This window comes from Rhizopus delemar, genomic scaffold (assembly GCF_000149305.1).
Source record: "Rhizopus delemar RA 99-880 supercont3.1 genomic scaffold, whole genome shotgun sequence".
Taxonomy (NCBI): domain Eukaryota; kingdom Fungi; phylum Mucoromycota; class Mucoromycetes; order Mucorales; family Rhizopodaceae; genus Rhizopus; species Rhizopus delemar.
In genome coordinates, this window is record NW_027137827.1 from 3,172,116 (window position 1) to 3,185,369 (window position 13,254).

The 13,254-nt window shown below is 36.8% G+C and overlaps 6 protein-coding genes across 6 annotated transcripts; 2 read left to right on the top strand and 4 right to left on the bottom strand.

The window, feature by feature from the left end:
- Positions 1–31: 31 nt before the first annotated feature.
- On the top strand, positions 32–2,047 carry RO3G_01241 (uncharacterized protein; the record flags this gene model as incomplete). The annotated part of the gene is made up of 1 exon (XM_067655832.1): positions 32–2,047. The coding sequence occupies one exon, from the start codon at positions 32–34 to the stop codon at positions 2,045–2,047; it is 2,016 nt and encodes a 671-aa protein (XP_067511933.1).
- Positions 2,048–2,643: 596 nt separating this feature from the next.
- RO3G_01242 (uncharacterized protein) lies at positions 2,644–2,877 on the top strand (the record flags this gene model as incomplete). Its single annotated transcript, XM_067655833.1, has 1 exon — positions 2,644–2,877. One exon carries the CDS (start codon positions 2,644–2,646, stop codon positions 2,875–2,877), a length of 234 nt encoding a protein of 77 aa, XP_067511934.1.
- Positions 2,878–6,037: 3,160 nt separating this feature from the next.
- On the bottom strand, positions 6,038–6,598 carry RO3G_01243 (uncharacterized protein; the record flags this gene model as incomplete). Its single annotated transcript, XM_067655834.1, has 2 exons — positions 6,038–6,055; positions 6,206–6,598. 2 exons carry the CDS (start codon positions 6,596–6,598, stop codon positions 6,038–6,040), a joined length of 411 nt encoding a protein of 136 aa, XP_067511935.1.
- Positions 6,599–7,194: 596 nt separating this feature from the next.
- On the bottom strand, positions 7,195–8,817 carry RO3G_01244 (uncharacterized protein; the record flags this gene model as incomplete). The annotated part of the gene is made up of 1 exon (XM_067655835.1): positions 7,195–8,817. One exon carries the CDS (start codon positions 8,815–8,817, stop codon positions 7,195–7,197), a length of 1,623 nt encoding a protein of 540 aa, XP_067511936.1.
- A 1,155-nt stretch (positions 8,818–9,972) lies between these two features.
- RO3G_01245 (uncharacterized protein) lies at positions 9,973–10,700 on the bottom strand (the record flags this gene model as incomplete). The annotated part of the gene is made up of 2 exons (XM_067655836.1): positions 9,973–10,554; positions 10,611–10,700. 2 exons carry the CDS (start codon positions 10,698–10,700, stop codon positions 9,973–9,975), a joined length of 672 nt encoding a protein of 223 aa, XP_067511937.1.
- Positions 10,701–12,497: 1,797 nt separating this feature from the next.
- RO3G_01246 (uncharacterized protein) lies at positions 12,498–13,203 on the bottom strand (the record flags this gene model as incomplete). The annotated part of the gene is made up of 2 exons (XM_067655837.1): positions 12,498–12,543; positions 12,722–13,203. 2 exons carry the CDS (start codon positions 13,201–13,203, stop codon positions 12,498–12,500), a joined length of 528 nt encoding a protein of 175 aa, XP_067511938.1.
- Between the last annotated feature and the right edge of the window lie 51 nt (positions 13,204–13,254).

The window sequence follows — 13,254 nt, forward strand, 5'->3', positions numbered from 1 at the left end:
AAGATTTATGGCAAAAATTTATCAAGTCTCAATGGCTATAGAGAGACATTTTGGTAAACCTACCTTCTTCATCACCTTCACGGCAAATCCAAAATGGGAAGAGATAACAAATGAGCTCATTAAAGACCCAAGCAATCAGCGGCCAATGCAAACTGCAGCAGATCGTCCCGATTTAGTTGCTCGAGTGTTCAATTTGAAGCTTCGTGAATTCTTGCATGACCTTAAGAAAAAGAAAATTTTTGGCGATTATAAAGGTCTAATCCGAACGATTGAATACCAAAAAAGAGGCTTGCCTCATTGCCATCTTTTGCTGTTTCTTGAAGGTGATGATAGCGTATTTCGTGATCTCGAGAAGATTGATGAAGTGATTTGCGCTGAGCTGCCATCCGATGATGATCCTGAGCTTCTAGACTTAGTCTCTGGACAAATGATGCATGGCCCTTGTGGAAACATCAATCCCAAATGTCCATGCATGGCTCCTGATGCATACGGTGTTTTGAAATGCTCTAAAAGCTTTCCAAAGCCTTTTCAACCCACCACTGCTGTTATGCCAGACTCATATCCCTTGTACCGTAGACGACTGGATGGAAGATCTCATCGTGTTCAAATCAAGGATAAAGAAACTAATGGAATGATGTCTGTATACTTGACCAATCAACATGTTGTACCTTACAATCCATTTCTTACCAAGAAATACAAAGCACACATAAATGTTGAATTGTGTGGTAGTATTGATGCTATCAAGTATATAAACAAATATGTTTATAAAGGCCCTGACCATACCACAGTACATCTAAAATATGAAAATGATGAGATTGAAAGGTATCTTACAAGCAGATATATCGGACCTACTGAAGCTGTATGGCGATTATTTGAATATCCTATGCATGAAGAGGACCCCTCGGTCACTTCACTTGCTATTCATTTAGAGAATGAGCAGCCTGTGTATTTCGATCCTGAATCAAGTGCTGAAGAGATACAGCAAACTTTGGATAACACTCATTCAACTTTGATGGGATTTTTCAAATACAACTTGACACATGATGATGGACGTGGTTATTTGTATCAAGAATTTCCATCTCATTACATTTGGAAAAATAAAGAAAGAATATGGCAAGCCAGAAAAAAAGGCTATGCTGTAGGCAGAATGTACTACTGTACACCCACTGCTGGTGAAAGATTTTTCCTGCGGTTGTTGCTCACTGTCGTTCGGGGTCCTACTTCGTTTGAGAGTTTAAAAACTGTCAACGGTGTAGTATATTCTACTTTTCGAGAGGCCTGTCAAGCATTGCACCTGATTGAAGATGATCAAGAATGGTTTAAATGCTTTTCAGAAACTGTTGAATTCGTTTCAGGATCAAGTTTGCGCTCCCTTTTTGTTTCTGCTTTACTGTTTCAAGAATTGAATGAACCCAAATCCCTTTGGGATCGTTTCTGCTTGAATATCTGTGATAATTTGGATGTTCGCATTGCACAATTGGGACTTCTCAATCAACTGTGTAGTGATGATACATCAAATGCCTTCCATCAAAACCTGCCTAAGCTTGATTATGGTCTATATCTACTTGAGCAAGCTCTCATAGATGCTGGTAAGATTCTGGCAGATTTTAATATGCCTGGACCACTATTTCATTGGCGATCTTTAATGGAACAGATTAGCACGATTAACAGTAATGTGATTATCCAAGCCGAAGTTGCATATGATAGAAATGTGGAGGAACAGAATTATCAACAAAAGATATCTATGATGAATATTGGTCAAAAGGCTGTATTTGATGAGATAATTGATAGTATATCAAGCAATCCTAATACTGCTCACTTTTTTCTTCAAGGACCTGCGGGTACAGGCAAAACTTTTGTTTACAATACCCTTTGTCATTACTTCAGACGACAAGGAAAAATTGTTGTTTGCGTTGCTTCATCTGGTATTGCTTCTCTTTTGCTTCCTGGTGGTCGTACATCACATTCACGCTTCAAGGTTTTTCTCAACGTCTATCCTGATTCGGTTTGTCTAATCAAAAAAATAGTGACCTTGCTGCCATGTTAAGGCAATGTAGCTTGATAATTTGGGACGAAGTTCCTATGCAGCACAGACATTGTTTTGAGGCTGTCAGTAGAACTTTGCAAGACATTTGCTCAAATTTCGGCTCGCTCTTTGGTGGTATCCCTGTTGTCTTGGGAGGCGACTTTGCCCAAATTGGACCTGTTGTCAAGAATGGTCAACGCCATCATATAGTCGAAGCTTCATTAGCAAAATCAATAGAAATTTGGCCAAATCTAAAAAAGCTCAAGCTCACAGAAAACATGCGCCTATCTGGTAGTAGCCCTATTGACCAATCATTTTCACAATGGATTGGTAATTTATCTTATGATTCCCTTCTAAATGGAAAAATATTCTTACCACGTTATATTGTGCAATATCACCCCCTTACCACGTTTGTCGATTCAATTTATCCAAAAGAAATTATGGAGCAAACTTTAGATCCTGAATTTTTTCAAGAAAGGACTATTATCGCACCAAAAAATGATTTAGTGGATGAGATCAATAGATATGTTTTAGACCAATTGCCTGGCAACAAAATTTCATTGTTTGCTGTTGATCGCGTTACTCAAGAAGACTCAACTGGCTCTGAGGACCGCCAAATGCCTACTGAATACCTTCAAAGCTTAAATCCTCATGGACTGCCTCCTTCTGTTTTAGAATTAAAAGTTGGAATGCCTGTCATGATATTAAGAAACATCAATGTAGAAAAAGGTTTATGCAATGGCACACGAGTAACTGTCTTGGGTATTGGCGAATTTCTTTTGAAAGTAAAACTACCAGGTGTTGATGGCTGTGTTGAAGTAATTTCACGTTTCACTCTGTCTACTCTTTAAAATGAGTATCCTTTCACTTTGACTAGAAAGCAGTTTCCTGTAAGACCCTCATTTGCAATGACTATCAACAAATCACAAGGGCAATCACTTAAAATTGTTGGAGTTGATCTTCGCTTACCCGTTTTTACTCATGGCCAGCTATATGTCGCCTTATCAAGAGTAACATCTGTATCTGGACTTTCTGTATTGCTTGATCAAAAAAACGACGTCAATTCAACTAAGACTGAAAATATTGTTTATCCTGAAATTTTACTTTGTTAATATCACAACGATAATCCCATTCAATTTACATCTGATCATTATAGATATAAGTTTTTTCTTACTGTTAAAACACACATGTTGCCTTATAAACAATATTATTATTATTATTATTATTATTATTATTATTATTATTATTATTATTATTATTATTATTATTATTATTATCAATAACATTACATTTTATTAACTGGTGTGGGTGGTGGGTGGTGGGGAAGCCAGGATCCGAGCCGTGAGGCGATGACGGCCGTTAAGCGAGCGTAGCGAGTAGGTCGGCTGGTAAAAGATTGCTGCATTTAAACAAAAATAATTGTCCCCCAAAAAAAAATCATTCGCCCCTGTCTCTCACTTTTTCTCTCACTTTTTCTCTCACTTTTTCTCTCACTTTTTCTATCACTTTTTCTATCATAGAGAGAAAATAAAAATAATGACGTTCCTTTGCCACATTTGTAAAACTGAATTTCCTTTAACGTGCCACCAAGCTTAAACCTGAAAAATTTTAATTTTATTTCTTTTTTTTTTTTTTTTTTTTTTTGATATCTTGGACATGATGAGGTGTATTTTTTGTTTTTTATTTTAGAAATCCCATGATATTTAGTGTAGACATTGCTTATTTCCTGAATTTAAAGGGACTTAATGACGCTTTTTTTTTTTTTTTTTCTTAAAAAAAAAAAGCCTAGTTTTAATGATATTTATTGTTAACTATGCCAAATCTGAAGGCACTCTGACTTTTCCGTGAGACAAATACTTTTTCTCGACAAACTTTTTCACCCCTTGAACAACTTCTCTGCCATCAGTACATCGATTATAAGCTTTAATAAAGTCCATTGATCTCCTAAAATACCTACGTATATGTGCTAGATCGCCGGTTTTATCCAAAAAGGAATCGATATTTTACTCAAGAGACTTAAAGGAGTAATCGCATTTCAAGCGAGCTTCTCTTTTTGCTGCACCCCAGTATAGTTTTAGAGTACGAATAAGGGAGAAGAGGCATCTATGTTATAGTACGAGCTCTTTCATATTGATTACATAATATGTGCCTGTTATTTTTTCTCTGCCCTGTACCATACGGTATAACTAAAAAAATGTTTCAAAATATGTCTTCCCCTAAGGACTATCAGCTAAAATTTTGAAATATCGCGTGTTTTCAAATGATATAAAAAAAAATATTATCAATAAAAATAACAATCTAATCCATAAGAAACATTCAGAAAGGTTTATATAATAACTTTTATGGCTTTGTTTTATTGTTGGATTATTTGTGGAAAAGTTTATAGCTTTTGAAAATTGTCAAAATTTTTTCAGATTTAAGCTTGGTGGCATGTTAAGAGCCTTATCCTAATAACTTTTTGTATGTCTAAGCCAGCCTTGACGGTCTTTAATAGTGACTGATTTGAATGTCTCAATTATATGAGGTTTAGGTGTACCGTTATTATCCGAAGGATTGCTTCTTATTGTACTTTTAATCTTTGCTCAACGCCCTTCAATTGGATTTAAGAATGGTGAATAAGGTGGCATAAGTAAGGGTTGGTTTGTAGCCACGCTTGTTGACCGTGTTGACTACAAAAGGAGCTTGGTGTATTCTACAATTATTCATTAAGATGTAGCAGCTTTTTTTGTCAGGATTATCCAAAGTATCCATTACGGATTCTAAAAATTTTACAATATGAAAAGCAGTTATGTCTTTTTCAACTGGCTCTATAGCATCTGTTTGAAAAATTGGTATAATCCACAGGAAAAATACAGCCAATGATACTTATATTGATGTTTCTTTGAGCTTCCGCTTTGACAATGGCTTCAGTGCCAACCTTCATCCATGTAGGGGCCGTACCATTCGAAAATTAAAACCTATATCATCTACAAGTACGTAATTCCTTTGCAAATCGTCACCGACTGATTTCCACTGAGTGGTAATGTTGTAGCGAAGTTCAATAGTTTGAGGAATATTCCTTTTATGGTATACTTCGTAGCTGTTTTAAAGGTAAAAAAAAATTGCCTTACATACTCTATAGGCTTGATATGAGTTTTTGGTTAAATCATATGGCCCCTCTCTGTCAGCTTCAATGGGCGTACAAGGATTTTCATCAAACAGATTTATAAGAAACTGTATATGCTCAGGAAACCGCTCCTTGGGCTTATTATTGTTTGCATTTTTCACTTTTCCTGGCAAAGCAGTTCCATCACTACTATTAGACTCCTTTCTTAACTCTATGCTGAACTTCTAGTAATGCCGCAGCTGATAGCATCTTTTGAAGCCTTCTTTCCTTCTTCTTGCAAAAGATTAATAAAGCGCTTTATCTGATCAGAACCGTATTTCTTATATTTCTTTTCAATATAGTCTCTTTGACCTCTGTAGTCGACACTTCTATTTCTTCTTCTACCTCGGTTATATTTTCTTCTTTTGGGATGTTGATATTGACAAAATTAACGACATGGCCACATTGAATGGCGACATTGTCAATTTTCATTTCATATGAGCTATGGTCCATAAGGTAAGGTTCATCAATTAGATTAAAGTTGATGTAGTTCATGATGCTAAAGCAATAGTTGGTAGAATAGCTTGAATTTGAACTGAAAATACTGTATTATAAATACTTATTGCCTTTTTGAACCCCAAGAAAAGGCAGTTAACTCTATTTAAGGCTTTCAACGAACTCATATCGTTATTTATTTTTTAAATTATATTCATCAACTACTGAGGCACTCAACCTGAAGTATAATAGTACTAGCCGACCTGCTCGCTACGCTCACTTAACGGCCGTCATCGCCTCACAGCTCGGACCCTGGCTCCCCCCCCCGCCACCACCCACACGCCCATACCGGTTAATTGAGCATTAATAAAATGCAATGTTATTGATAATAATAATAATAATAATATTGTTTATAAGGCAACATGTGTGTTTTAACAGCAATAATAAAGCTATATATAGTGATCAGATGTAAATTGATTGGGATCATCGCTTTGATATTAGTGAAGTAAAATTTCAGGATAAACAATGTTTTCTGTCTTAGTTGAATTGACGTCTTTTTTTTTATCAAGCAATACAGAAAGTCCAGATATAGATGTTACTCTTGATAAGGCGACATATAGCTGGCCATGAGTAAAAACGGGTAAGCGAAGATCAACTCCAACAATTTTAAGGGATTGCCCTTGTGATTTGTTGATAGTCATTACAAATGAGGGCCTTACTGGAAATTGCTTTCTAGTCAAAGTGAAAGGATACTCATTTTCAAGAGTAGACAGAGTGAAACGTGGAATTACTTCAACACAGCCATCAACACCTGGTAGTTTTACTTTCAAAAGAAATTCGCCAATACCCAAGACAGTTACTCGTGTGCCATTGCATAAACCTTTTTCTACATTGATGTTTCTTAATATCATGACAGGCATTCCAACTTTTAATTCTAAAACAGAAGGAGGCAGTCCATGAGGATTTAAGCTTTGAAGGTATTCAGTAGGCATTTGGCGGTCCTCAGAGCCAGTTGAGTCTTCTTGAGTAACGCGATCAACAGCAAACAATGAAATTTTGTTGCCAGGCAATTGGTCTAAAACATATCTATTGATCTCATCCACTAAATCATTTTTTGGTGCGATAATAGTCCTTTCTTGAAAAAATTCAGGATCTAAAGTTTGCTCCATAATTTCTTTTGGATAAATTGAATCGACAAACGTGGTAAGGGGGTGATATTGCACAATATAACGTGGTAAGAATATTTTTCCATTTAGAAGGGAATCATAAGATAAATTACCAATCCATTGTGAAAATGATTGGTCAATAGGGCTACTACCAGATAGGCGCATGTTTTCTGTGAGCTTGAGCTTTTTTAGATTTGGCCAAATTTCTATTGATTTTGCTAATGAAGCTTCGACTATATGATGGCGTTGACCATTCTTGACAACAGGTCCAATTTGGGCAAAGTCGCCTCCCAAGACAACAGGGATACCACCAAAGAGCGAGCCGAAATTTGAGCAAATGTCTTGCAAAGTTCTACTGACAGCCTCAAAACAATGTCTGTGCTGCATAGGAACTTCGTCCCAAATTATCAAGCTACATTGCCTTAACATGGCAGCAAGGTCACTATTTTTTTGATTAGACAAACCGAATCAGGATAGACGTTGAGAAAAACCTTGAAGCGTGAATGTGATGTACGACCACCAGGAAGCAAAAGAGAAGCAATACCAGATGAAGCAACGCAAACAACAATTTTTCCTTGTCGTCTGAAGTAATGACAAAGGGTATTGTAAACAAAAGTTTTGCCTGTACCCGCAGGTCCTTGAAGAAAAAAGTGAGCAGTATTAGGATTGCTTGATATACTATCAATTATCTCATCAAATACAGCCTTTTGACCAATATTCATCATAGATATCTTTTGTTGGTAATTCTGTTCCTCGACATTTCTATCATATGCAACTTCGGCTTGGATAATCACATTACTGTTAATCGTGCTAATCTGTTCCATTAAAGATCGCCAATGAAATAGTGGTCCAGGCATATTAAAATCTGCCAGAATCTTACCAGCATCTATGAGAGCTTGCTCAAGTAGATATAGACCATAATCAAGCTTAGGCAGGTTTTGATGGAAGGCATTTGATGTATCATCACTACACAGTTGATTGAGAAGTCCCAATTGTGCAATGCGAACATCCAAATTATCACAGATATTCAAGCAGAAACGATCCCAAAGGGATTTGGGTTCATTCAATTCTTGAAACAGTAAAGCAGAAACAAAAAGGGAGCGCAAACTTGATCCTGAAACGAATTCAACAGTTTCTGAAAAGCATTTAAACCATTCTTGATCATCTTCAATCAGGTGCAATGCTTGACAGGCCTCTCGAAAAGTAGAATATACTACACCGTTGACAGTTTTTAAACTCTCAAACGAAGTAGGACCCCGAACGACAGTGAGCAACAACCGCAGGAAAAATCTTTCACCAGCAGTGGGTGTACAGTAGTACATTCTGCCTACAGCATAGCCTTTTTTTCTGGCTTGCCATATTCTTTCTTTATTTTTCCAAATGTAATGAGATGGAAATTCTTGATACAAATAACCACGTCCATCATCATGTGTCAAGTTGTATTTGAAAAATCCCATCAAAGTTGAATGAGTGTTATCCAAAGTTTGCTGTATCTCTTCAGCACTTGATTCAGGATCGAAATACACAGGCTGCTCATTCTCTAAATGAATAGCAAGTGAAGTGACCGAGGGGTCCTCTTCATGCATAGGATATTCAAATAATCGCCATACAGCTTCAGTAGGTCCGATATATCTGCTTGTAAGATACCTTTCAATCTCATCATTTTCATATTTTAGATGTACTGTGGTATGGTCAGGGCCTTTATAAACATATTTGTTTATATACTTGATAGCATCAATACTACCACACAATTCAACATTTATGTGTGCTTTGTATTTCTTGGTAAGAAATGGATTGTAAGGTACAACATGTTGATTGGTCAAGTATACAGACATCATTCCATTAGTTTCTTTATCCTTGATTTGAACACGATGAGATCTTCCATCCAGTCGTCTACGGTACAAGGGATATGAGTCTGGCATAACAGCAGTGGTGGGTTGAAAAGGCTTTGGAAAGCTTTTAGAGCATTTCAAAACACCGTATGCATCAGGAGCCATGCATGGACATTTGGGATTTGATGTTTCCACAAGGGGCCATGCCATCATTTGTCCAGAGACTTAAGTTATGAAAGCTCAGGATCATCATCGGGATGGCAGCTCAGCGCAAATCACTTCATCAATCTTCTCGAGGATCACGAAAATACGCTATCATCACCTTCAAGAAACAGCAAAAGATGGCAATGAGGCAAGCCTCTTTTTTGGTATTCAATCGTTCGGATTAGACCTTTATAATCGCCAAAAATTTTCTTTTTCTTAAGGTCATGCAAGAAATTCACGAAGCTTCAAAGTGAACACTCGAGCAAATAAATCGGGACGATCTGCTGCAGTTTGCATTGGCCGCTGATTGCTTGGGTCTCTGATGAGCTCATTTGTTATCTCTTCCCATTTTTGGATTTGCCGTGAAGGTGATGAAGAAGGTAGGTTTACCAAAATGTCTCTCTATAGCCATTGAGACTTGATAAATTTTTGCCATAAATCTTGGACCTCCTGTATAACTACTTGGTAAGATGAACTTGGTGCCAACTGTGCTTAAATCGCTGTTGTCATGGGCTAAAGCATCTGTTAAGTCGTTGTATACATCTGCCTGTAAATTGCTTTGGTTATCTCTGATCCACTCCAATTTATTCTGATCGCAGACAGCCCAAACGTCGACAACATATTGCTAAAATAACTTCTTAGACAAAAAAGAGTAGGAAACTTATTTGCTCTACTATGAAGCCTAAAGCGATAATATGCTCTTTGAGGGAGCCTATTCCTCTGACGCTCAACCTCAACATTACTATTAGGAAGATTGACAGCTGAAAGTTTCAAACCCCAATGCCATCCATAATCACCACGTGGAAATAACAACGCATAATGCAATGGCATGAATGCGGCGTGAGTTTGATTAATTCTTTTAAAAGAATCACTATCATGCTGAATACCATTGCGGTAAGTGATTTTAATATCTCTGAAGCTGGATCCAGCAAACTCAGTTGGAATAACAGCTGCTATTTCACTTGTGGTGGGCAAATTTTCTGTTCTTCTGTCATTTCCTGTTACTAACTCCAAAGTCATTTGAGGACTAAGTCTGATGTGAAAGGGAATTGATTCCTCCTCATTTGATGCTTGTCTCTCATATTCATCTTTAAGAATCTCATGTGCATGCTTATAAATATTGACAAAATGGTTGACATTATCAGTATGAAGCCTGTTTGTGAGCTACTCAATTAAATTGACATTGAGATCAGAATTGTCTGCAACTTTATTGCTGACACCAAAAGCAGGGTCGTAGATATACAGTTGTGCATATGAAGGTACAGCGTTTCTGTTTTCTGATACATCCGAGTTTCCGATATGATTGATAGATCCTTGTAAATGATATAGCTCGCCGTGTATCATGAATGAAGAAGGACCAGAATCAGACCGACCTGTTGCACTGACTGTATTGCAGCCAACCGAAGTAAAAGCAAAGGCCATGCTGAATTGTCTAATATTCTTTAAAAAATGAGTAGACAACACATGGTTACTAGTAAACAAATCCTTTAAAAGTTGAGGTGGGTCTCTCAGAGTATCTACTTTTATGGCACCATGTTTACAACAGGACTCCCAACTTAGAGCAGAAGCAGGAACGTTTGCCTGTTTTTCTGCTGTCCAATGGAGTGCACCACAGTGCTGACATACTTTGTCCATACGACCTGGTGACCACGAGGTGAATCTGCTCAATTCTGATATGTAAGCCAAAGGTTTTCTAGCTACCGAAGTTCTTGTGTTTTGAGTACGATAGTGGTTTACTCGTCGTGCCTATAGTATATAAGTTAGATAAACACTTTTATGTTTCGGTCAAAATAAGTTATTACACGACAGTTCTCGCAAGTTCTATAACGACCAGGGTTAGGCATATGCACTCTACAACCACTACAGTGACGAGGTTCGTTAGTTTCAGACATAGTAGTAATAAAAGTTTTACAGAAATAAAGAAAAAGAGGGAAAGGTTAAAAATTTGGCTCTCTGCCAAAGAAACAGCTATTTTTTTTACATCGAGGTTTAAATTCATGTACAATTTTTGATCATTTTATAGTATATTACAATGATGATGATGATGATGATTGTCAATGAGATATTTAAAGCCTTGATGGATGTCTGTTGTGGCTTTACCTGCTGTTCATCATTTGGCTTGTTCTTTACAACAGACTTCAGTCGTCTGATGTGCAACCACCCTGTATTTTTTGGGTTTGAGGAGATAACCTTGTTCACTGTCTCTGATTGAGTCCATTTTTAATTTGGATTTGCTGTTTTTCCTAAAATTTGTTTAGGCCTATCTTTGAGTAAAGCTGTGAGAGAATTACCCAGTGCTCCTGTTTTCATCTGTTTGATCGAGTTGACCTCCTTCTTTGTTCCCCAAGTACATTTTCTCTGATGCTTTGACAAAAGAGAAATGTGTTCTTGCACTTGTTCACAGTAAGGCTGATGATGGTGTTGTACGGCTATTAAACAGATGGGTTATAGACCGTCATTCTATTCTCAATTTGACCATTTTAGAAAATAAACTGGTACACTTGTCCAATTAAAATGAACCAAATTCCAAAAGATATGAACAGAGCTTTTAAAGTCAATTTTGACATTTTTAGATAATCCGAAAAAAACAGTATGCAAAATAGGAACTTTATTCAAGCAGTTATCAAAATGATGCAATGTTGGATAGTATTTTTAAGATAGAAAACAGGAGCTTTGTAAATCACATTTGAAACGCTTGCTGCAAGTGTTTCTGTATTTTTTAATTTGTGTCACTAAACTGCTCTTTTGACTACATTCAAGGTGGTCCGATAGGGTTCAACCCTGAAGAATATTAAGGGATAAATAAGCTTTGTGTATCCTCTATTTTTACTTTTTGTCCCACTTTCTGTTTTATGAGATGCATGAATAGGTGTACTACCCAACAAAAGTTATATTCTTTCATTGTATTGTATTTGTCTGTTATATCCAGAGTGTCCTTGATAAACTCTAAATAATATCCAGTAGTAACATACTTGGACTCTTTCTTTCAAGTGCTGGTAGGGGCTATCGCTTTTTCTTTCTTTTTTTTTTTTTTTTTTTAACTCAGGGCGTTTTTCTTTTTCAGAAGGTACTTTAGTTAACCTAATATTTACGTTTAGTACACCAATACAAGCAACCAGCCCAAAATTGAACGTGAAGATGCTCTTATCAAAGACGTCTCAACCAATAGATCTTTCCCTTCCAGGTTCCAATCCTCTGTTTGGCGTCATATTGATGCTGATACCTGATCCATCAATAAACACACGATTTCTAGAAAATCTAAATTCGTTGCAGACCACTTCTTCACTCATGCTGAACGCGTAGCAAATGTTTTCTTTACTGTTTCTAGCTTCAGACTTCAGTTCAGTTGGAATGTTTATGTGAAAACAATACACAATTGGTAACTTTGTTTAGGTCGGTCCTTTTTCTTCTTTAAAAACTACAAGCATTACTGTTAGTTTACTACAGGCAAATGCTTCAGTCACGTCTACGAAAATGCGATCAAAAACCCGTAACTAAAATGACTGAGGCTCCCATGAACTTGTTTCAGATCTTTAAATAATGAGGCTCAAGTAACCTTCAATGCAAAGAGAGGCCGCAATGTTAGTGGCTGGCACAGTTGTTGTTGCTTCAATTTGGAACTAGACCGATGGCTGCTTTAATAAGAGAGAGACTACCACAAAAAAAAAATAGATATTAAAGACAGCAAATTATGGACAATTGTCAGTTTTATGCATTTTGATGGAGTCAAATGAGCTAATATCGAAGAATAGTTGAAAGCAAAAGACAAAATAAACTGTTTTTTTTTTATATTTATTTAAAAAAAGTTCATAAAAAGATCATAAAAAAAAGAAAAGAAAATCAAAAGCGACCTGGATGTGGCCAACATTTTGTATGGAAGACATGCAAAATGTCACATAGATTGTCCACATACCCAAGAAGTTGTGGTATTTCTTTCAAAGTTGTTGGAAACTTGATTACATCAAGTTCCGTCATGAGATACAGGCCCTCTCTCTTTTTCTCAGTCAAGAAAAATGCGATGCTTGTGCCTGTGATTTGGATACTCAATGCACCGGCAAGGTGATTGGCATTGATGGTGTTTTTGGAAAACACACCTAGACGGTACAAGTCGGCATTCAACTTGTGGGAGTCCTTGGCGTACTTGGTCGTCTTGACTTCGCTGAACCCCAGATTAATTTTTTTGTTTTTGATAACTGCGGTCAAACATCCGTCGGGTCTTCTGTCCGAACAGCTGACGGTGTCTTCTCGGTGCTCTTCTGTTTGCGTATTTGTCCATCTTAAATAGACTTCACTGTCAATATCATCAAATAGTGGTTGGAGAGAAGACTGAATAAATCTTGTAATCAATTCTGTCTCTTCAACGCAGAGTGTTTCTCTTGGAAATTCTTCAATCATTCTTTTAAAACACAAAATGACTTTGTTCTGATACAGGTCATTTTCTTCATT